Source organism: Melospiza melodia, chromosome 8, assembly GCF_035770615.1.
Source record: "Melospiza melodia melodia isolate bMelMel2 chromosome 8, bMelMel2.pri, whole genome shotgun sequence".
Taxonomy (NCBI): Eukaryota; Metazoa; Chordata; class Aves; order Passeriformes; family Passerellidae; genus Melospiza; species Melospiza melodia.
The window spans coordinates 30613608-30637983 of NC_086201.1; the positions used below are offsets into that span (position 1 = coordinate 30613608).

General features: G+C 38.8%; 1 protein-coding gene across 3 annotated transcripts in view; it reads left to right on the forward strand.

Annotated features, from left to right (window-relative positions):
- The window catches only part of COL5A2 (collagen type V alpha 2 chain), a 128105-nt gene that overhangs the window by 73803 nt on the left and 29926 nt on the right, over window positions 1-24376 (forward strand). For all 3 annotated transcript variants that reach the window (XM_063162540.1, XM_063162538.1, XM_063162539.1), the window contains exons 2-15: window positions 7081-7305; window positions 8728-8741; window positions 10000-10032; window positions 10676-10708; window positions 11348-11401; window positions 14902-15012; window positions 16676-16753; window positions 18639-18683; window positions 19195-19248; window positions 19858-19911; window positions 21304-21357; window positions 22153-22206; window positions 22928-22981; window positions 24020-24064. In XM_063162540.1, coding sequence (XP_063018610.1) covers window positions 7122-7305; window positions 8728-8741; window positions 10000-10032; window positions 10676-10708; window positions 11348-11401; window positions 14902-15012; window positions 16676-16753; window positions 18639-18683; window positions 19195-19248; window positions 19858-19911; window positions 21304-21357; window positions 22153-22206; window positions 22928-22981; window positions 24020-24064 — 867 coding nt within the window. In that variant the 5' untranslated portion in view covers window positions 7081-7121. The remainder of the gene's footprint in view (window positions 1-7080; window positions 7306-8727; window positions 8742-9999; window positions 10033-10675; window positions 10709-11347; window positions 11402-14901; window positions 15013-16675; window positions 16754-18638; window positions 18684-19194; window positions 19249-19857; window positions 19912-21303; window positions 21358-22152; window positions 22207-22927; window positions 22982-24019; window positions 24065-24376) is intronic.

Here is a 24376-nt window from a genome sequence, read left to right on the forward strand (position 1 = left end):
CCACTGCCTGAAACGTGTTTGCTGTGTGTTCTCTTTGTGAGCTCCCCACCAAAAGAATCTGATGTTTCTCTGGGACCAGCCTGTCTTCATACAGATGAAGTGATTCCTCTTAAAAATGTCATCCCTTAGTCAAGAATGTGCTCCAACATTTTGCTTATAAAACAGAATGATCTCTGTTGCCTCAAGCCTCTTTTGAGATAATAAACAGAATAATTGCCCATGATAAGCACTTTGTTTAGACTTTTTCCACACTGAGTCAGCAGTAGCTGAACTGACTTTAACTACCTTGCATGACAAAGTCCAAGCAGGGCGTATGTGGCCGTGTGGGCTCCAGCAGAGACCAGGGACCCTGCTACCAACTTTGCCTTTTGACTGATTTGCTCCAGCTGCTGAAATCTGCAGTAGTGTTTTCTCAGGCATGCCCTGAATGCCTCTCCATGACAGTCTCTGTGCAGCCTTGGACATTTGGAAGTAATTTTATTTCCTACTGTATGCTGGAGGCTTGAATGTGTTCATCCAAGAGTATTTGTATAAACGCTGCTGGCATATCAGGCACTTCAGCTCCCTCCTTCACCCAGTTCTCCTGCAGGCACCCAATGTGTCCAGCCAGCCTACTTGTGAACTGAAGTAAAAACAGAGAAAAACAAAGTTAAACACGTTTACATCTAACCTTGTTCATGGGATAACTAATGAGTTAGTTTAACTGAGTACTTTGGAAGTAGACACGTCTAAGACAGGGATAACCAAAAGGAAAGGACCAGTCTGACTAAACTTGGAGCAAGTTTGCTTCTGCAAAGTTTCCTGCCTTGTCTAGAGTGTGTGCAAGGGTTAAGTCTTGTTCAGCAGCTCAGGACTACTGAGGCTAAGATGCAGATAAAACACCATGATTTGCTTTTAGGATATTGAATAGTGTAATAAACATTGGATAGTCCTGTGGGACTGGTGAGAGAAAGTCTTTTCACTGGAAGGGATTCCAGTGTTTTCTGCCTTTGTATTCAGCATGTGTTGGATCTTGTAATAAAAACATTGTTTTCGATTGTTGTGTGTTGGAAACAAAACTTATCCATAAAAAGGCAAGCAAAACTTCTCTGCCCTGATGGAGACATAAATTCATGAACCAGTGAGAAAAAGGGGGAATATGGACCACCAAACCAATTGTAGGGTAATATAGATTCCATCCAAGTAAGTGTAGAAGCAGTTGCATACTTCAGATATTGATTTACAATTAATTTGGAGGATTTAAACTGTATCCTAAGCATAGTTTTTCCTATTCAGTTTCCCCCATTCAGTCAAAATTGAAATCACAGTGCTGAGTGGAAAACAGATTTATTTATTTATTTAGGGACAATTTTCTGGAAGAAACAAACCCCAGCTGCCAGGTCACACTAAGAGAGCCCTTTACCCGAGACATTATTTCTTCTCCCAGGTCAGGGTGTATTGTTCTGCTGTTGCTTTCTGTTTGTGGACTGCTGTTTAGAGCTTGGAAGTTGGGTTTTCTTATTTGGTGAATATCTGAGGATGAACTCCTTCCCAGGCAGAAGCAGCTGGCCAGATGCAGTGTATGGCTTTAGGAAGGCTTTATTGATGGTCACAGCAATTTCAACAATTAATTATCTTCTTGGGAGCTGACTTGTACCTTGATGCTTCACAGTATTCATACTTAATAGTATTTGTGGCCTCCACAGAAAAAGCAGTTGAGCCTGTAATTTTCCAGCTGAAAATACATATTTTAAAATTATCTACATTATTTAGGAGAATACCCTGGAACTTTTCTATTTCTAAAGTCTTGCAGCTCCTTGTCTAGAGAGCTGACCTCCTCAATCACGTTGAAACTCACTTGGACTTTAAAGCATTCAACACCTTTTATTCTGTGGAATGCTGTTAAAAAGGCTTATTAATTGTCAACTTTGCAAATTATCCCCTAGGATTTTTTTTAAGCAGGAACATTGGAGGATGGATTAACCCTCTCCCACCTCTTTTTCTAAGGAAAAGTTCTGATGAAATCTGGTTTCCTACAGGTTTGTGTTTTAAATTTTGTACCTGTGTACATTCCCATAAGTATAATGCAAAGGATTTGTTCTTAGCCAGTTTTTTTACAAGAGAGATGGGCAGTAATTTGGAACTCCTTTCTCTTCCTAAATGCTTATGTGCACAAAATTGGCAGAATTGAGCATCAATTCAGTCTTTTATTAGTAAAGTATTCCAGGTTCATCCTCATGTATGTAACTGTAAAGTACTTATGTGAATTCTCTCTGGTAATCATTATTAACAAGAATTGCTTCTGTGCAACAAATGCAAAATAGATTTTGTATGTGTAGCACTCCTGAAAGCTATCTGATTTTCAGAATAATTGGTGTTTATATTATAATTTGCAAGTCACAATAATTATATATATTAGTATTATAAATTATATATATATTAGTCATATAAAAGATAATACTTGATTACTACTCAGAAAAAAAATTACCAAAAAAAAGGAAAAAAAAAAGTATGATTCTTATTGGAGTAAATGGTTTTCCCCATTAACTTAATGGGATCTGGATCAAGCCCTACATTATTGTTGCAGCAGGCTGACAGTCAAACATTATTAAGCCCAAGCTCCTCTTGTCCCTGCCCTGGCAGTCTGTACACATGCACAGCAGTACATCTGCAGAATGGTTGCTAGCACGTATCATCTTTCATGTTGATTTACTTCTGCACCTCTGCTTTGTGAGTCAGCAGGATTAACTTTTGTAATTCATATCTCAAAACTCAGCTTTTCATTTTCTAGCTTTTTAAACTTTAAAACCACTGTATCTGTGTAATCTTATATTTCTCTATGCTTTTCACAAACCTAGCATGAGGATGACAGAGAGAGAATGAGAAGACCCCTGTGCAGTTTTATTTCCAACCCTTTTTCATTAAATAACTGTACCCCTTCTGTTCCAGTCTTTTTATGTTAAACAATGCAAAAGAATTGGACTTTGGTTACACTATGCATCAAGAAGCCCCTCCTGGCAGATGAAAGCCTAAAACTGGCAGACTGCTTTCAGTACCAGTCATCATCTTTTTTGCTTTTGTTAGACTGTGTTCTCTACCACTGTAGGTCTGTCAGCCTCTAGATTCCTTTAATTAGCACATTTGGTAGGACCAGTAAAATGTGATGAAATGGAGCTGCTTTAATGCCAAATCCTTTTCTTTTTCCTGTCATTTCATCTATGACTCAATGCTGTTCATGTCTGCAGAAAACCCTCACACACGCAGGTTTTCCTCAGACCATTTATTTTCTTCAAGTAGGTCATTGAAAGATGTATTCCTGTCCTTCACATACCTACCATCACCTCAGCTGAGGTGGTGGTGGTTCACTGCTTCTACTTTGTATGGTGCACATTTTTGTGGTGTCATTTTCCCTCTTTATTTCTGTCTTTCTGTCTTTCTTTCTATTTGTTCTGCTTGGTTCCATGTCCAGGCCTTACTTTCCTTTTTCAATGTGCAAGATGGCAACCAGGCATCAGAGAAAGCAATACGGGCACAGCAATGTGAAGGAACTTTAAACAACAAATGAAGCAGCAGTAAATTTTCAGGTGTTACTTTCTAAATGATGTGGTGAAAAATTGAAATTATTTCATATGCTGTCTTTTAAAATCCTTTTCCTGCTGTTAGCTTGAGAATTAACCTTGAGAGGGATGTACCTGAAATGAAAACAAGCTCAGCACAAGCAGCCCAAAGGAGGTTTTACACACCTGGTCTGTGCAGGACCTTTGACACTTAGTCATGATGACTGATGGACATTGACAGCCATCTAGTGGCTGGGACGGCATGTTGGGTCCCCTGTCCCCTTCCTCCCCTCCCAGTAATTAGTACAGCTTCAGTGGTGGCACCAAACTGGGTATGGCAGTGCCTGATGGGATTTGACTTCCAAGCTGCTGATGCTGGATCTGGTAAATTAGCTGTAACTGACAGTTTGATTGCTGATGAATTAGATCTTTAAAGTTAAACCATACTCCAACACATATAGCAGAAAAAAAAAATGCATTTTACATACTGTGCTTTGCATTGAAATCTTCTTTCTGAAGGTTGGTTGTTGTGTAAGCCCATGGATTAATGAGTCTTTAAATGTATCATTGGGTATCTCTCCTACCTTGCTTTTTATATTTTTAGACTGCTTTGAGATTTGGTGGGTTTGAATCCTATCAGTTCTTTAGTCAGGTCCAATACCAACTAGAGATGTATTTTTTGTTGGTAAGAAAGGAATTGGTTAATGGCCTAGCAGACCCTTTTGCCTCATTAAAAATTTCCAAAGGTGCTTCTCAAGCCACTCAGCGCCTAATGTTCCAGCTGTAGAGGTAGAAAGAACATGTGATATATAAAGAATTTGTAACTTGGTCTCTGTGATTAAAACAAACCTGCAAATTTGCAAGGCAGAGAGGAAATGGTAGAATGGTTTCCTTTGCTGCCTTTGCTGCTCTGGGTGTAGCTGGATAACATGCCTGCAGTTCAGGCCTGGGAATAGAATGTCAAAATGTTCTTGTGAAAGGAGCTGGCTTTGAAACAGCTGCCCTTTCCAGGTTACTCTTTCAGTGTAATGCAGTCACAGCAGAAAACAACCCCTTGGAGCGCCAGATGTAATCAAAAGAAGTATCATTGTGGTTTTTGACACTATTACGAGGTGGTAGGTTTTTTTCTTTTGGTTTTGGCTTGTTTATTTGGATTTTTTTTTTAATTGCCATCATATCTACAATCCGATAGGGAAGCAGACTTAGTAGCTTTCAGAAGTTGGTATGTGCTTTTCCCCCTGCCTTTGTCTGCCTCTTCCCCAGCCACTGAGCAGGACCCAGGCAGAAGCTAGTCACCATCTGGCTCAGCTCTGATTTGCCAAAGCAGTTGCTATGTGGTTTATTTGAAGTTATGACAGAATGCTGACTTTGGGCTCAATAACTTAGAAATTTCATTTATGCAAACTGTTGCTCTTTTGAACAGCAGGACGAGTTCTGTGGGTGATATGTTAAAGACATAGACCATATGCCAGACATCTGGGGGAAAAGGCTAAATATGTCAGACAGTGCATTATGTCATGCTCACAAGGGAGAAATGAGAAGAGTGGTTTGCAAAATACGATCTGCAGTTCGGAAAATGATTCTCACAGTGTCATAAATGGACTGTGCAGCATACTTAGTTGATGTCTTTACTTCACACTGAAAACATTTCCTCCCGAGCTTCTGCAGCACCTCTTCGAGTCATTTAGTCTGTTGGTGTGATAAAGCAATTGAAGGGGAGCTGACCTGGTGAAAATTTCAATTTGAGTTTGTGTTAAAAAGCTGTTAGTGATGGCAGGCAACAGTTAATGACACATCTGCTCTCTTTCTTCAAGCTTTGACTTTGATGGAGTAACTGGGCTTGAGATGAGGCACGAAGCTGAAATTCCAAATCTGCTCCTATTTATTACTTTGAGATTTTCTGTTTACATTTGGTTTAAATTAGGACAGAAATATATAGAACAGTGAAATTGTGCTTAGAGCTGTTAATTTTTACACTAGTAACAGGTTTGCTTAAACAAACAATGGTATGATCTTTGATTAGGCAGATGTGTCCTGTGGATATAATTGATTCTACTGCCAGTCTTGTATCAGTTAGAAATTAGATGTGTTTCAGAATTTTCAGTAGTGGTTTTAACTAGATTGTCCAATTTCAAAGATATTTTGGATCGGAGGAATTTCTGTGGTCAGATGGACCTCCCACCCACGTAAGATCAGTCTTCTCTGGAGCATCTCAGGGGTCAGGACAATAATTTTTGGACTGTGTGTGACAGCTTTGCTGTGTGTGACTCAGACACTGTCTTGGCACTGGGATTCTTGGTTTGCAAGTTGTGACACATGGTCTGTGGACAGCCCGGGGATGGTTCTTTGGTTTTTCAGCTGCTTGCTCCTTTAGGGGATGAAATATTTTATATTTGAGAAATTTCATTTCTCAAAATGAAAAAGTGCTTTCTTGCTGCTAGGGCATTCTGTGAAATGTTGGATACACCAGCAAAACTTTCTACTTTACTTGTTTTTTGAACTCTTTCTCAGACATATTTTAATTTTAGGAGAAGATACTGAGATATACCCACCTCATGATTAGAAAAATCCAAACATACCCAGTGTGTTTGGCTACAAAGCAGCAAGAAAACAATGGCAAAGACTTATATATGGTAAAACAGTACAAATGTGAATGTGACTGTTTGAATAAGTAAATAGAGTAGGCATATAATCAGTCCATACTGGTCCTGTATAAAAATAGTGACAAAGGATGGTCTTTCATATATGGTTATGGTCCTTCATATGGTTAAAATATCTAAGAGGTATTTTGTATGTAGTTAAGATATATCCATGGCAGTATTGTGTGTGTGCTAGGTTAATCATGTGGGGCCATGGCCAGCTGGGTTATAAAAACAGAACATAAATCATGTGAGGAGCCTCTTGTTACTCAGCTGGAGACCCTGCTGCAAGTACCACTGCAGTGGGTGCTGCTGTTGCCTCTGGACAGAGGCTGGCTGTCCTGGTTGGAAGATTCGATTCTCAGTTCTGGTATTCCCCCACACCAATAAATAAACCTCACTCAATAAATGGGATGGTCTTTTTTCTTTCCCCCAGCTGCTGCTGGGTCTGTTGAGCCCTGTCCCATCTGGCTGTGTAGGCCAGCAGGGAGCAGGCAGCCTGTGCTGTTCCAGACAGAAGTCACAGGTTCTCGTCCCATGTCAGACCTCTGCAATGAGCTGTGCTCAGCACTTACACAGAGCAGGGAATTGGCAGGAGCTCCTCAGAGTAGAGGTAACACCCACTGAGCAGAATGACATCCAAAGACGCATGAGGCAAAGTTCCTTTGATAGTGTGGGGAAACTGGGGACTCTATTTTACTTCTTTTTGATCAAGAAATAAGGTGATAAAAGAAGAAAGACACATTTCTTAAAAGTCCTTAACATCAGCTTTAGCTATGCAGGTCTGTCGTATTCTCTGTATGTAATGCTGCTTCTCATCTCCAGATGTGCTCCTTCCTTGTCCAGTCCTATTCCTTCAATTTCATGGTTGGAAAATGTGTTGTATATTTTTTTCTCTGTCCCAGGAGAAGATGGTGAAGAAATAGCCTGCACTCAGAATGGCCAGATGTACCTGAACAGGGATATTTGGAAGCCCTCACCGTGCCAAATCTGTGTCTGTGACAATGGAGCTATTCTTTGCGATGAAATCCAGTGTCAGGACCTGCTGGAGTGTGAGAACCCCCAGGTGCCCCCGGGAGAGTGCTGTCCTGTGTGCCCCCACACACCACGGGACTTTGACCCCACCATAGGTAAGAGCCTTTTCTAGTTTGAGAGGAGAGGCAGCCCAAAGAACTAGGAACTTTGTGATACTGAAGTTCCTAAAGCTGTTTTTATGGTGAAAATTTAAGCCTGAAAATAGCATTTACTTGGCAGTTATCATCCCTCTTGGGCTGCCCCATAGCCGACTCAAAACAGTTTGCTTTGGACTATGAGTCTCATATAAGTCCAAATGGCTTTAGAGCTAAAAGGTTGATCTGAAATGTCTTGATGTTTTGAGGAGGTTGAATTCTGGCTTCTTTTTGTGGTTCATCTGAAACTGAAAGATAAGTATATATAATAAACATATTAAGATGTATAAATATTGAAAAAATACCTGTAGACAATAAGTGCATTCTTTCAAATGCTCAATTCAGGGACCCTCTAATAAATGTAAACTGAGTCAATATAAAATGTTTTCCCAAAGTGAAAACATCCTTTTGTGAGATATAAAAGAAGCATGAAGTATTACTGACTCCCTATTTGCATATTTTCTATTATATACCTAAAGGATTAAGTCTTTTCTTCCTAAAAGAAAATTTTTCACCTTGCAATTAAAGCTACATAACACTGTGTATTGAATTATTAGAGCTACATTCAATGCATAACAATTAATTTCTTCAGGAGATATAATTGCTGTTGAACAGCTTAATATTGAACAAAGTAGAGATAAAGACAAAAGCAGGGACTTTTGTAATTGAGCAGTGTAGCAAGATGTGGTGAGCATTAATAAATAGATAGTGCATCCTGCTCTGTTTTGGGAGGCATTGGGCCAACACCAGCAGAGTGCACCCAGCAAATATAAAAGCAGTATGGATACATTCCCAAATTCCTTATTGTTATTTGAGGCATTTATAAAATATTCTTCTGAGGGATTTTTGTGGGCATGAGTATGGCTCTATGGCTCTGGATGCACCTCTGTGCTAGTGCAGATGCTTTCTACAAAAAACAAAAAAAAAACAAAAAAAAAAAAAAAAAAAAGCCAAAAATCCCTCAGTGAACTCTGTCTTCTGAAAAATACCATGTAATATGTTGTGGATCCATCAACAGTTATTGTTGAAATCAGCAGTAAAGCTTCCCTTGACTTCCTGTCAGTCATTAGGCCAGCATCTGACAATCCATCACAAGATACTCTGCTTTCCCAAAGTGTTTTTTGTTACTCTGTGCAATGAGGAAAAAGGCTGAGAATTAGAGAACATTTTTGCACAGTGTTTTGATTCTTCACACCTTGACCAGGGAGTATGTGTGTCCCTGGGAACCCTCCCAGCTCCCTGTAGGTAATGCTCCATCCCCTCTGCCTCCAGGATCAGGGATGGCTCTAGCTGCAACACCTTCCCTCAAACTCTTAGCGTATTCTCTCTCTCAGAGTAAAATCACTAATTTCTTCTCTTCTCTTCTTTTGTCCTTTCTCATAGGTAGAGGAAGAAAGGTAAGATTTCCTTTACGTTTTTTGGAATGTATTACTACCATTAAAAGACTCCCATGCATCTCCTTGAAGCATATCACAAAAGATACACATAATGTCTGTTAAAAACATGTAGTTCTTTTTCTTGGCCTTCCTTGGAGGCTAGGGAGATGCAGTCCACATGAAAAAAACATTGGGATGCAGGCAGAAATCCTGATCTTAATATAGAGAATCCCCTGGCTGAAAATCCCTGCTGTCTACATCAAAGGCATTCCAGTTGGAGTAGTTTGGTTGTGTCACCTCTAGCAGTGCCACAGGCTGAGGGAAGGAGTGTGTTAGGAGATGCTGAACTGTTAAAGCTTGCAGCTGGTTTTTGTGCTGAGGCTGAGCTGCCCAGTGGGCAGGAGGTGGCATTGGAGTCGTGTGTCCTTGCCCAGAGTCATGGTTCTGTGGGCAGCTTCTCCCATTGTGTGCAGTTTAACAAAGGGAAGACCTGCTCTTACAGAAGAAATGAAAAGGCATTCCCATAAATAGGTCTCTAAGATAGTAAGCAACTGCAAGAAATAATTGAAATAACTTTTAGATTTATTTCCATAACTTTGAGTTTATGGAAATAAATGCACTGTACCCACCTTATATTTATTCTGTGATGAGCAAGGCAGGACATTTTTTATCTTTGCAAAGCCCCCTTTTTTTCCTTAGGAAACCAGTTACCACCAGTAGGTCTAAACCCAGTTATTTGATGTAATCATTGTCAACACATTCAGCTCAAAGAAAAGTCAATTGTCAATTGCTGTTGTCCTTCACTCTGAAGCTATGCAATATCATTGTATCATAACCTGTCCCTAGGCTATAGATGGATTTCTATATCCATGGATTTGATGATACCTATTTAATTTAGTACCTTGAAGAAATGGAATCTAAAAGCTGCTCTAGGCTCTGTATTTCACATGAATCATCCAAACAACAGTGCTACTTTCTAGCACTTTCTAGCAGTTCTAACAGAAAAGTTTCATACTTTTTTAGTTTAATTCTTCTTTCAGACAGTATGTTATGCAGCTAGAGGAGAATGTTAATTTATGGCCATCATTTAATCAGTGTCCATAGTCATTAAAATAACATGGATTATTTGTCACAGGTACTTTTAATTGAGTCTTCTTGTATTTTTAAGGAAGCCTTACTCTTATCAGAGTCACAGAGATGGTATTGCTGAAACTGGTACTGGTAATTGTACTTGCACTTCTTTTCAGGCATCTGATGTTCTGGTGTCTTTTTCCTACAGGGACAAAAAGGAGAACCTGGGATAGTGCCACCTGTAAGTCACTATTTTCTTCATCCATCAGCACATCCTAGAAGTGCACATATTAGTGCTTTAAAGCAGTATGCAGAATTGCAGTAATGAAGTAAATACAATTTAAAGCAGAATTGCAGTAATGAAGTAAATACAACAAAACTGTACAGCCTAGGAATGAAAGGAGTAGAATTAGTATGCTGTTTCACATATGTAAAATTAGAAATTCCTGTTATTTGTTAGTTCTTCTGCCATAATTATTTTTATGGTTAGATTTTTGTAAGTTAGTATCTAGAAAGGGGAGAAATATAATTTCATTACCTATTTATTCCTTTCTAGTGTTAAGACAAACAGATTTAAATAATCAATAATTTGAACCTAAACAGTTGTAATTCACTTATTTATTTAATCTTTTTTAGAGGAGCAGTGATACCTCTAAGATTTTGCTCACATTGCTAATAAAAAGACTCCCAACTGGAAAAAGATAACTAGTGCACATTATATTTACCACATTTTTTTCTCCCTTTCCCTAAAAAGCCTTTTAACTTGCTTGGTACTTTAATGTCCTGCCTTGCTATTTGCTTTTCAAGGACTGATTTTCTGTAGGGCAGTGAGGACAGATGTAGCCATGACTTGTGGTGACTTTAATTTATGTTCCCTGCTCTAGGTTTCAGGCATACGAGGCCGCCCGGGACCAGCCGTGAGTACTTTTTGATCTTCTGCTTCTCTGATGAGGCATCTGCCACTGCCTGCCATGCCTGCTTTGTGTTGGGAGGGTGATGTGAAGGAGGATTCTGGATCCTTCCACACCTCAGTGGGTGCTATCTGCAGAGCCACTGGCTCTGAGGAGGCGAGAAGATGATAGGATGTTTTTACCAGTGTCAGGTCAACCCATGCCCAGAGTAGAATGGGTGTGTGCTTGTAGCACATGGACATCTAAGGTCTTAGTACTGGGTGAATGCCTCTCCATCCAGGACCAGGCAGGAGCAGGAGGAGCTGCAGGATGGTCCATGCTGTGGATGAGCACAGAGCAGTCCTGGACAAGTAGGGAGAGTGTCTCAAACCCAGCATTCAAAAAACCTTTGCTGGATTAACCTGTGGAGCATATGAGAGATGAAACCATTTTGTAGATCTCTGCATCATGGTTCTACTCCCTTCAGGCAATGTCCACTTGAGAAGAAATATTGAATACTTGGTTATTATAGCTGTTGTCTTCATGATGATGTAGGAAAAGACTGACAAATTAATTTTCAAATAAGCATTGGATTTCATATTTTCAGAGCTTTTTTAATCATTAGGTAGTTTAAAAGAGACTTAATATTTCTGGTCTTTCTTTTAGGGACCTCCAGGCTCACAAGGTCCACGAGGAGAACGAGGACCAAAGGGAAGACCTGTAAGTTATTAAATATCTCAGAAATAAAGTACCTGAAACAACTTCAAAAGATTAAATGGCTTTAAACTGTCTCTGTGTCTTCTAGAGTTACCAAAACTGTCCTCGTATTTTCCAGGAATCAGGTAACAAAGAGGAAAACATTTGTACTTCATCATTACTGGGGTAGATTGAAACCTGAATGTTTTGAGAAATGGACAGAGGTTTTGCAGTAATTCCTCCACAGCCATACTTTCTCAACAAACATTCTCAGACAGAACTAGAACATCACATTCCCTTGATTAGAACTCGATGGCTGCTTGCTGGTGACTGCTGTGCAGCAGAAGCAGTGTGAGCTGCGTGGCTCAGAGCACTGCAGAAAGCTCAGAAGTTAGCAGGAGTTAATATGTGACTACATTTGTTGGTATGCTGGTGAATAATGTAACCAGGATTGCTCAGTGGAAATAAAGACTTCATAAGGGAATTTCAGTGTCTGCATGTGGAGAACCACAGAAAGGCCAAAAAGGAGTGCTTGAAAATACCCCAGATGACAAGTTCCTTTTCAAAAAGCTAGCTTGAAGAACAGAAGCTGCTAAAAGCAGATTTGAGAGTCGAATCATTGTAATTTTAATGAGGATATTTTCCTACCCCTCAGGAGAGAGCAAGCCAATACTGAGATTAGGCATAGGCCTAACCCAGACTCCCTTGCCCTGTTTCCAGCATGTGCCTGTTGTCTGGAGGTGGTAATGACGTTGTTAATGCAGTGCAGGAAATGTGCAGCCTCTTTGAAATGCTTGCCAAGCCACTGCTGCTCTTCAGATCTCCAGAAGACATTTGTCAGAAGTATGAGTATCAAAATGCTTAATAGAACTCTGGGAGTCCTTGTGCAGTCTTGGGGTGCACAGAGAAATCTTGACTTGTGTTTTCTGAATGAGGCTGTGTCTGATGTGCTTTCCTAATGTGCAGTATTGCCAATGAGATTCTCAATAAATTCTGATTCCCTGCCATGCATACCTTTTTTTCTCTAGAGAGTGGTGTCCACAAGCACCTAAAATCCCAAAAGGCTGTAAATGCTTTGAGTCCTTTTGACACAGGTTATTATTCAGCTTTCAAGGAATAACACAGGATCATCAAGCAGTCATCTTCTTTGCAAAGTTCCATCATAGGTTCTGATGAGCTGTGTGTATGCCAGAGTGTGGGTCTGAGACCAAGAGCACTGAGACAGACTGCTAGTGCAGGGGTTTATTTTCACTTGTGGAAAATAAATGTTAGCTCACACCTGCAGTTTATATTATGAGAAAACCCCTCATGGAGCAGATAATCTTGTACAGACCGCTCTTGTAAAATTAATCTGGTTAAATACGTTACTGACTGGGGACGTTGCTAGTGCACTAAGCACATTTCCAAGCTGTTTGTTTATTTCTTCAGATTGTTTTTCGTTGTTCTTTAAAGTCAGGCTCCTGCTGACTAGTGAGCAGAAAGAACTCAACCTTGCTGTGGATCTCCACCTTTTACAAAAGCAGGACCCTTGGATGTAAAAGGATTCAGAAATATTAGCATACTTTTTACACCAGATTCTTTGTTAGTGTAACAGTGAGAGACAGCTAGGGAATAGTATGGCTGCATTTTCAGAATGCATCTAGGGAGGGGGAGCTTTGGACCATGATGACATTTTAGTTGTTAACAAATGGTCTTTTGAGGACAGAAAATAAACTTGGACATCCTCAGACTCATTCATATGTTTTTCTTTCCATGTGGATTTACACTCAATTTTACTTGCAGTAGCAGTTTAAGTAAATAGAAATTTGGGAGTGTCCTACCGTGAGCTTCTTTTTCCTTTTATTTTATTACAAGCAAAACCTTTAATTGTTTCCTGACCAGCAGCAACGATGGAACAGAATGAGACAATTGTGTTTAAAGGGTGCCACCTCGTGGCATTTGTGAGAATGTTTTTCCTTTTTCCTCTTCCATTTTTTTTTTTTAAACCTCATTGACTTTCAACTAGTGAAAGAAAATGAAAGGGCTTTTTTCTATACCTATGAATATATCAATGGTTTAAAATAAATAAAATTATAATTAATGTTTTATTAAAAACCCACCAAACTGGTTATATACCACTAGTTACTTACTTCTTGAGGTAAGTAGTTGCATGTTTGCTCTTGAACCAGCTTGAGTTTTGGTGACTAAAAAGTAGGTCCTTTTGTAAAAAGAATTTTAAAAAGGCTTTTTTATCTATTAGATTTTGTTAAGGTGTTTTGTGTGGGTATTGAAAATCAGCAAAGACATAGACTTGCCAAATTCTTTATAGCCAGCTGTGGTTTTGTAGGTTTTTTTCTCTAATGCTTAGCTTTGTTTTCTTTTTGTTTTGACAACAAACAAATAAGGTATCTCATTCTTTTCCTCCTTGGGACAGTAAGGACTTTTAGGTTTGGCAGTGTGAACTTGTGTTTATAATAGATACATTTAAGAATGAAGTTTTGTGCTGAAACCTTCTCTTCCATCCAACATGCACAGACCTTCTCATTTGTTCAGAATACTATCTATTCACTGCTCCTTCTGTGAGCCATACTAGTTCAAACCATACCACTTGAGACATAAATTCCACTGAAATGTGTTGCAGACACAGTCCTCACCTCATGGAAATTCTGGCAATCTGATTGTTAATTGTGTTTGAAAAGATGACTCAGTGAGCCAGGCTTTTAAAATTTTATGTTCAAGGATCCTTAAAATGGCAGAGCTCATTACATAGTTTAAAACTTTTCCTTGCCTTGGTCAAGCATTTTATTCTAATGAAGAAGAGTAGTAACAAGCACTTTAAAGTCTGTATTTATGATTGAAGCATGTCTGTATCGATCCTATTACTACTCATTTTGTTCAGCTAATGTTTTATTAGCTGTCTACATATTTAATTTTAGTTCTTATACGAGCTGAGTGCAGTTTAGGAATTAAAAGTGGGAGACACATTAAAATGAGAGCCACAGGATGGGCTCTAACCTATTCTGTAAATACTGGCTAGAGGTGACTTCAACACCAGGTAACTTTCCTTGCATATCTGGCATTACAACTGTGTTGAGAATTCAACAGTGCTATGAACTGGCTAAACCATTCATGATGTCAAGTAGGCTTTAAAAATCCAGCATAACTCTCAAGTTTCTTAAGCCTCTATGTATATTTACACTTACCTGAGGTGTACTCATTTTAGAAGTGAATTAACTTCATTTTATACAGTGAGCAAAGCCAAAAGTTTTTCAGGAATAGTATTCTCTAGTGTGGAATGATCGAAAGCCTGAGTTTCTAAAAAACCCTGTGATAGAAATTACTACAGTTTACTTCAGTGTTTGATTCATGATAAATTTCAGTCAGTGCTTCTGATCTGAAGGTAGGAACAGAGCTTAGGGATGTTGTTTTTTTGAAGATCTTTCTGTAGAAATGCAGATTTATCCCAAAGAGGCAGGTGTTTGCCCGTTACAATGATTTCAGTGAATACCTTTGCACACTACTGGCATTCCTGATTTTCTTTATAGGGTCCTCGTGGTCCTCAAGGGATTGATGGGGAACCTGGTATCCCTGGCCAGCCTGGTGACCCTGGTCCTCCAGGGCATCCCACTCACCCAGGACCAGATGGAATAAGCAGGGTAAGTTTACATTTGCTGTAGCTCAAAGTGAAGTGTTAGACCAGATCCATGTGATATAAATGGTGACTTGCCTTTGGTTCTGTGACCATGAAATGTTGTGCCCACACTTCTGTCTGCCAGTCATGAGGGGCAGTAAATTCTGCCAAAAACTGGGACAAGCTCAATGTGAGAAGCCTGGGAAAGGATGCAGCTTTCACAGCCGGTTTAGCATCTAGCAAAGCCAAACTGCCCTAATCTAGAACCACTACAAGGGTTCTTTTACTTCCACCATCCAAGGCATCTGAGCAATAATACAGAGGAAATGAGTGCACCAAATTAGGAACATAGAAAAGTGAAAATTAAGATAAATGAATTAGAAATAACTAATGAGAGAAACTAAAATGTGATTGATAATACTTCTTGCTGGAAATATTCAGACAAACACTGAGAAGATTGAGAAATTGTTTGTGAAAGAAGTCCTAACCAGCCTTATAGATACAGATAAGGTATTCTGCAAAACTTTTTTCTCCTCCTCCCTCTATTGGATACTAATTATGGTTGATAATTAAATACATATTTGAATTTGTCAAGTGTAATCAGTTACACATTTATTGCTGTTTTGACGCCTGTAATGATTCTCATTCCATTGTTCCTGAGATTGTTACTGAAAACAATAGTTATAGTGACAAAAATCTGCAATATTCATGTTAGGCCAATAGCTTGCAAATTTGGGCAGCATTTCATGACCTAGACACATTTCCCAGCAGTTCTGAGTCCAGCAGACTCAGCCCAAGTAAATATCTGCAGCACACAGGAATCTCTTAGAATCACAGAAGCACCATAATGGATGCTAGGCTGTTATCCTACATAGAATTCCACAGAAAATATGGAAGAAAGGTGTGGCTGGAAATCTAAGACCTTTTTTTTTTTGTATTCCTGTCTCTGACCTCAGGCAATCTCCAGCCTTTAGAAAATGTGTCTGGGGACCAATCTAATGAAGAACTAACTGTAAATGTTGGGAGATTTGAATTTACATTTGAGCTGTTGCTAGTTCTCAGCCCCTGTAAGCTCTGGCCTGCTGTGAATGAGGCTCTGGCTCTGAATGAAGCAAAATAAAACTCTTGATTTCAACTATTTGCTTGCATAAGAAGGAGGACACTGAAGTTTCTCCCTTCTCTAGCTCATTGGTCTCTGTTAATTGATAGGAACAGCAGTGGCTTTCAGCTTTGCTGGATAAGGGCAAGATGTTAAAAGATTCTAATTTGTCATCATGCAATCAGTTACATTTCTATTTATCTTAAGATATTTCTGAACTTGAAGCATGATAAGTGGAAAAAAAGGGAAGCCTTAGAAGACATGAAGGAATATGGCAGTTTTGGTCTAGATTTGTAAGTCATGAAAGAACGTAATTAATGTAGTGGCAGGCTTTCCTCTTTTTTGGTCATTTTATACTTGTTTAATATTAAAGTGGAAATAGAATAATAATCATAAATCTTTGAAGCTTTAAATACCTGAAATTGTCTCTCCTGTAGGAGAGACAAATTTTGGTTTAGTATTTAAAACAAGGATTGACCTGTTATCACTGCAAAAGCAAGGTAAAGGATAAAGATGTGATTGCATGGATTTTTGCCTTACAAACCATCACAATGACTTACAGCTAAAATCACCCATCTTATTTTTCCAGCCCTTTTCAGCTCAGATGGCAGGACTGGATGAGAAGTCTGGACTCGGTAGTCAGATGGGACTGATGCCTGGTGCAGTGGTAAGACCACGTTAGCCCTGTACTGTAAGAGATGCTGGAAGTGGAGTGCATGTCCAAAAAGCCAAAAGGGAATTCATCCTCTGCAGCTACCTGAGCCTCTTGAACCGGGATGTACAATATATTCTAGTAGAGTTTTGCACAGTACCTGGGGAACAAAAGTGTTTTTCTGTTAAATTTAGTAGCTACTAACAGTAAGGTGCAGGAGAAAAAAAACAGCCCATTGCGGAGTGACTTAAGTTATCAGGTATAACACAAAGCAGAATAAACAAATATGTATCTTCTTTTCACATGTGACATCAAATCAGGGTTTTTTTTGTAATAACTAAAAAATCTACGTTCAAAACCAACTCTTAACTCAAATCTATGCTTTGTTGTTTCAAGACAGACTTCCTGTGTCCCCAGTGGGCCCAGTTTTTGCACTGGCATCCCTCACTATTTAGAGATGCTCTTTACTTTGAGTGCCCTGGGGACTTAAGGGTGACACTGAAATTGTCTGTTGTCTGTGAGAGCTGTTTCACCACCCTAAGTTATCTCTTCTGGAACTCTTGTGGTTGTTTCTTAATAATACCTCTCTTCACATTTGATATCTTGGAAATACTGGTACCCTCTTTGCTGATATTTTTAACATCCGTTCTGAAGGAAACCATCCTTTAGTGATTGTACTGCCCATGAGTTTGCCCACCTGAATCTTATCCAAGCCCCTACTAGTAGCTCAAAATCAGTTCCAATGCCATATGAAAGGTTCCAAAGATAATTTGATACTTTACCTTGGGAGTAACTTTTGCAGTGATTGCTTCAAAGAACTTTATGATGAATGTCTCTCTTCAGTGAATTTGCTTTATGAACATAAATTGGTTTGTTCCACAAGTCTACCCTACTTTGTTGCTTTCATTGTTTTGCTTAATCTTTTCACTCAGTTTTTCTCAAGGTGTTGCATCTCTTGTACTGCCTCTTCTCATTCTCAAATATGATTAAATTTAATGTTAATATGTCTATGGCCTTACATATAGTCTGCTAAAGTTGGTTGGCACTCACTCTTTGGCATGTTATGTGACATTCTTTTTTCATTCCTTTGTAAACTGGGTAACTGACAGCTGAAGGAATGTTTTGTTTCTAATGTTCATTAGCTTTTTTTTAATGGTCCATTGATAACTCTTCTACATTTGCTTTTTAAAAGTTAGTAAAAAAATATTGAATTTTAAAGGACATAAGTCTTGAATTTCTGTCAAAATGAGTGGTTGTCTGTTATAGATATTTTTTTATTCCTAGAACCAAGATAATTACTTTAAAAAGTAAGATAATATTTTTTTTTACAAGTTACAATTAGGTTTGAGATTGTTCCTAAAAGTACTATGGCATTTTCTAAGGGACAATCTGAGTTTTGTGTAAGTAACCACAATGATTTAAAAAGCTCTTTTGGTGGTTTGTATGATACATTTAAACACATCCTTTCATTACTGCCTTTCAGCTTGACTGAGAACAAGAAGATTAATTTATTTTGTCATTGATTCCATTATGAGATTCATCTGAGTAAGGACATTCCCTTCAAGTGAAGACTATTCCCCTCAACTCTTATTTCGTTACTACATTTTTTTCATGGAGTTGGACAGACAGTTTGGTTATTTTGATTCCACAGACTGTGAGGTTGGAGGAAGCAGCCAAGTCCATATTTTCAGCTGCTAATGAAATTACACTCCTGTGGCTTTTGGACTTTGAAGATTTCATTCAACATCTGTTTGTGTTTCATAATGCCAATTTTCTGAGTAGAAACCTTTCAGGCTGTAGAAATGCTGGTGGTGACTATCAGGCCATTTTGCCCTTTGTAGGGTGAATCTTACTTGGGAAAGGTTGTTTTCCAGTGTGTAACAAGTTGTGTGTTCAACAGGGTCCAGTGGGTCCAAGAGGTCCTCAGGGTCTCCAAGGAAAACAAGTGAGTGCTTCACCTGAGGGGATTAAATTGACCAGAGCTGAAGGCAGAGCTCATGGTGAGGGGGGTTTGTGCACCTCTGGGGCAGTGTCCATTCTCAGTGATTTGTGGCTGAGTGCACCTTCATCCAGAAGAGAATTTAAAAAAGGGCTCTGCTCCAGATGGACACTATACACAGGAATGGGCTCCAAAAGAACAGTTTATTAGACCTTTAACAGGGTTTAACCCAACTAGTTTTTTTAATGAGTGAGCAGCAATGAAAATGGAGACTGTTCTTGTTTCATTATTGGCATGGTGTTAAGTTTCCAGTGGGGTTTGTGTATGGCACAAGATTTTTCTACAGCTTGAGGGGTTTTAGTATCCAACTTTCACTCCTATGGAAATGTGGACTGGTTCTGAATTAGAATCCAGACTCTCAGCCATAGGCTGTGATTTTCCTGCTCATGGATTTTAAACTATATCCTTATAATTGCTTTTGGAATTTGTAACTGTATTAATCTTTGGTTAATTTTAGGGTGGTGCTGGTCCCACAGGCCCACCTGGTGAACCTGGAGATCCAGGACCTATGGTAAGACCAATAAATGCAAACATTTCTACAACAGAATTGCAAATATGCTATACTTTTTAATTTCAGAACAGAATTTTTGTCATGTTGTTTCAGCTGTAACTATTAAGTAACTTCAGTGAAGAATTGTGGTGTTCAAAGCATGTTGTCATGGATCAGTGAATTTGAGATTTTTTGCATGTGAATAGCAATGATTATATTAAAAACAATCATTCTCACTTTTCCAGCACAGGCCTGAGAATGGTTAGGCACTGGTAAAACCAGACCTGATAGTGTAACTTACACAAAGGATGATGAAAATATTTTTTTGAGGCCATAAAATGATTCAAAAGTAAAAGCAAGAGCCAGAGATTTGAACCAAACAGCAACTGTGTTTTTTAATGTTTTGGGGTTTTTTCCTAAAGAATCCATCCTGTATTTTCTTATAATACAATGCAGGTTTTCTAGGGTCAGGATGGTTAGAAAGAGCACCACAAAGCTGAGCAAATGTGCTTAGGCATAAAATCTTCCTTTTTCTACATATGTTTTTGTAAAACCAGACTTTAAAATGGAGTAAATAGATATTTAAATAATGGCTAAACTGACTTCCCAACAACTGCATTTATTTCCTAGGGGCCAGTTGGTTCTCGTGGACCAGAGGGACCTCCAGGCAAACCTGGTGAAGATGTAAGTTTGTTATTCTTTGTATCTTGTTTTATTTTTAATAAAACAAACATTGGCATCTGTGAGGCAGTGACTAACCAGCAGATGTGCCTGTTCTAACTACTATTGTCTGCTTTCCTTTGTAATTGTACTCATTAAATCCAGCATCTCAGCTGTGAATCTTGGCAACCATTTCCCAACCCCTCCTTTCTTTTCCTTATGTGTCATCATCATACCTAAAGTCTAGCACCATCTCTATTTCTTGCCTCACTAAGTTGTTAACTGAGATAATCTTTCTTGAAATCAAACTTCAAAATAAATCACAGGGAGTCACTTGGAGGCATCTCCTTTTTTTTGGGATTGCATGTTGGGTTAGAAGAGCTGTAATGGCAGCCCATACGTGTGTCTGGATAAGATTTTAGTATTTAATTTATTTTTAAAATGATAATTGATTATGTTCCTAACTGATTTTTTTCTTTATCCATGTATGCATACATATATATGTAAAATGTATGTTTTCTATATATTATATGGGTGTTTATGTACTGCTCAACAGTAAATCCATCTAACTGTAATTTATAGCTTGAAAATTAGTTAGAAAACTGCAGATGCCATTTTAGTATAGAAATTAATTGTGTAACAGCTACCTTCCCATTAAACTGTACAAGGTTAAGACTCCTTGGCAATAGTTAACTCTCAGTGCAGGGAAGTCAAATCTTGACACTGCTCTAAGAACTTCCCCCATTTCCTTTGTTTGGGTGTCTTTAATTGCATTTGTGAAGCCCTTTGCCTTCTCTCTGACCTGAAATTATTTTTCTGAAGCCTTTCATATTCCTGCTTTCTGGTGTCCTGGGTTTATTTGAACTGACTGATGCATGTAAAGGAATATTTGGCTGTGACTCTGGTGGGCTTTGATTATTCTTCAAAATATACTTGTTGATTTCACCATATTGTTTTTCCTGTTGCAATACACAGAAAATAGTCACTGTCCTAGAATTTATACAAGTATTAAAACATTTAAACAGAAGGAGAGTCACAAGCTACAATGCAGGTAGTTTTAAATTGCTGTTCCAGTGGGAAATAACATCAATTTGATGTTCTGTGTGAAGATGACAGAAAGTTGACTCATTAATTCCCAGGAAAACCAGGTGGCAGCACCATCTCCTGATGACCGGGATGCATTGTGGGTTCAGCCTTCAGTTTTCTCAGTTCTTGGTTAAAAACCCTTTGTGAATTAATGTGTCTAATACTCATTTGCTAGGCACATATGCAGTTGATTTATGTCACTGACATTGTTACAGCAAAGAGAGTGCATAATACTGATGTGAATGTCCTCATTTGTTTGAGTGGAAGAATGATACACAAAGTCCATTTTCAAATCTCTTGTTTTAATGTGTTCCTTTTCTCTTTCCTTAGGGTGAACCTGGTAGACCAGGACAAACCGGTGAGCCTGGATTTCCAGGATCTCCAGTAAGAGCATGATAATTGAAATTTTAGCAGAATAATCATTTGTCATCATATGATACTTGTTCCTTATTGCTTCATCCTGATGTGACTCATCAGTATTGCTTTTAATTATGAGTGCAAAGTTCTGCCATTCAGTATCTGAAGTCCTTAGCTCACTCCTAGGCTCCAGGCTGGTGTTTGCTTTGTTGCTGAGTGGATAACTGTTGTTATCTGAGATTTCTGCTCTAAATTCGTCCATGTATGATTTGTATGAATTGGCAATATTCTGACACAAGGCACTTCTGTTAGCCTTTCCAGAGAAATTTAGTAGGAAGCTAATTGCAAGAGAGCTTTGGTTTAGTTGCTAAATATGTTTTGGTAGCCGTTGTTTATCATGTTTCTGGACTGACATAGTATGAAAGAAAGAACAGGTACAGATTGCAGGTCGAAGTTTCTAGTTCATTTTAAGTGTTTGCTCTGAATTTTGATCTCAGCCTAATTAATGTTTGTCCATATTAACCCTCAAAACTTGACCTGCTACTCATTTTATTTCATTATTTTGGTGAAATTTGAACTTTGATCATACAACAATATAAATGATGAAGCTTTTAATATCAGTGAAAATGTGTATCACACTGAGAATAACTTCAAGGCTGTATCATCTGTGAGCTGCTCAAATGCTGTTCCTCACTATGATGAAGGTGAAGGAGTGTTAGCAATATTAGTATTGCTGCTGCCCTTATCCCTGTTAATACCATGATTGCTGGGTTTATCTGCAGAATCAGGATTATATTTGTGTTTTTTTTTTTTCCTACCTAGGGCCCTCGAGGCTTTCCTGGTGCTCCTGGTCTCCCAGGTCTCAAGGGTCACCGGGTAAGAGACAAGGTTTCCCCCTGATATAGATGGTATTTCTTGGCACTTTCAGAATGAAGATTTTTCTTTGTATCTGTGCAGAATTTGCCTACACTACAGATGAGGCAGCTGTAGCAGAAATACTGGCATTTGAGAGAAAGGGGACCTTGCAGAAAATCAGTACAATTCCCCTTTAAGCTGACCTTTGTATTACATGCTCCAGTGCTTTTTTACTCTATTTCAAATGTTCTGGGAATCTGGAAGGAGCTTCCATGAGCCCTGCCAAGCTTCAGGAGGTGCAAACCTGGCAGTTCTCTCACTTTGTTGGCATGTCTTACATTAGGGTGGGGAACTTGAGAGGTGGATATGTTTGCAACATGGAGTGATTACAAATTACCAAGTTTTCTGGCCAGAATTTTACTTCAGGGAGGAATAAATTGGTTTCCTATGGCTCAGAGACTCCTCCTTGTTGTTTTAGATTTTTTTTTTTAAACTTTTTTGTTTTTAAAAGGAAACCAAATCCAGGGAAATGTACCTTGTACAAATGGTTTCCATTTAGGAAATGTTCAAAAACTTTTATTCCATCTGTTTTTTTTTCTTCTTTATTTTTTCTTTTCTTACTCTTACCACCTCAGATCCATTCTTAATACTTTAATATCAAGTTACTTTAGCAATAATAGTGGGACCGCTCTCTATGTGTACATATATAAATACAATTTCTTTATATTTTTATAACTCACAGGGATTGAAAGGCCTTGATGGTCCAAAAGGTGAAATTGGAGCAGCTGGAGCAAAGGTGTGTTTATGGCCAAAACAAATAAATGATTAAGCATGTTTTGTGTAATACCAAAATCCTGAAAGGCAGGAGATCTTTTGAACACAGCTTTGTACCCTCTCTGACCTTTATGTGGGGGATAGAATTCAAAGGTGCCAGTCCCAGCTGCAGCTGGGGCTGCTTTAGGCCTGTGAGGGGTCACTGGGTGAGCTGAGTGCTCCATTTGTGACATGTGTGTAATACTGAAGAGCAGAGTCTGTTAACAAAGGGCCCATGCACATCTTGCAGTTCTCCACTTGGACAGTTCATGGTTCTTGTTGGCTCTATGGGACCAAGTTGAACTTTTTTTAATATAACCAAATAAAATAATGCATAACTTAAACCTGACTCTCCTCTTTTAAATTGTGATAGATTGGCTTAAAAGAAACACGCATTGGAGAGGAGATGTATTGTAATCAAACAGACTGTTTTATTAGATTATTCTCAGAATTTTTGATCTCCATTGGCACTGCACCACTCTTACAACTTCAGATCAAAGCAGTGGTAACACAGGATAGCCAGCTGGAGTCAGTCCTTTCAAGATAGGTTAAAAGACGTTTTAAAGGAGAATAGAACACTTTTTTCAGGCTCTTCCACTTTCATCAGTTCTGATGCTGAAACATTTTTGGCCTGGCATAGGTGATAATTGAATGTGGGAGAGAATTATTTCTTTAGATTTAAAAAGTAGTAAATGAAGTGAATCTTCCAAAATCTAAATTTAAGTGTGAGATTAGTAGTTAAGGAGAGTTTGTGTAAGAAAAGACTTCTTTCCTAAGATTGCCTACCACTTTCTGTGGAGGCAACAACAGCAGCAGTTTTGGCAGAGAACACATAAACACTGAGAACACATAAAGATGGCATTTCCATCAGAGTGGGGAGCAGTGTCCTTACCAGGTGTGATGCGCACAGGTACCTGTGCAAAGCTGCCCCTGAGGTCCAACATAAGCACAGAGGACAGGGGTAGATGTGACTCAATTTTCCTTTAACCCATTTCTCTAATAATTTAATTTCTTTTTCTAGGGAGAGTCTGGACCAACGGGAGCCATGGGTCCAACAGGTCCTCTAGTGAGTGTCACATGCATTGGGTGTTGCAGAAGTGATTGTCAATACTACTGCCAGTGGGAATTGCAGGGCTTTGATACTTGTATTTGAGCTCGTGGAGCTGAACTTTATCTTCATGAAGGCTTGGTTTCTGCTACTCTGACAGTGAATTTGGTCCACTGTACGCTGTTCCTCCCCTCCATTCACAGACATAGGTAATAATGGTAAATCAGAAGGTTCAGCAGAGAGTTGGCTGTAGGTGTGGTGATGGTTCCCAACTCACATAAGTGTAGGGTGATAGTGTTTTCTTTTGCATGTTGGTGCCTCATATGGAGA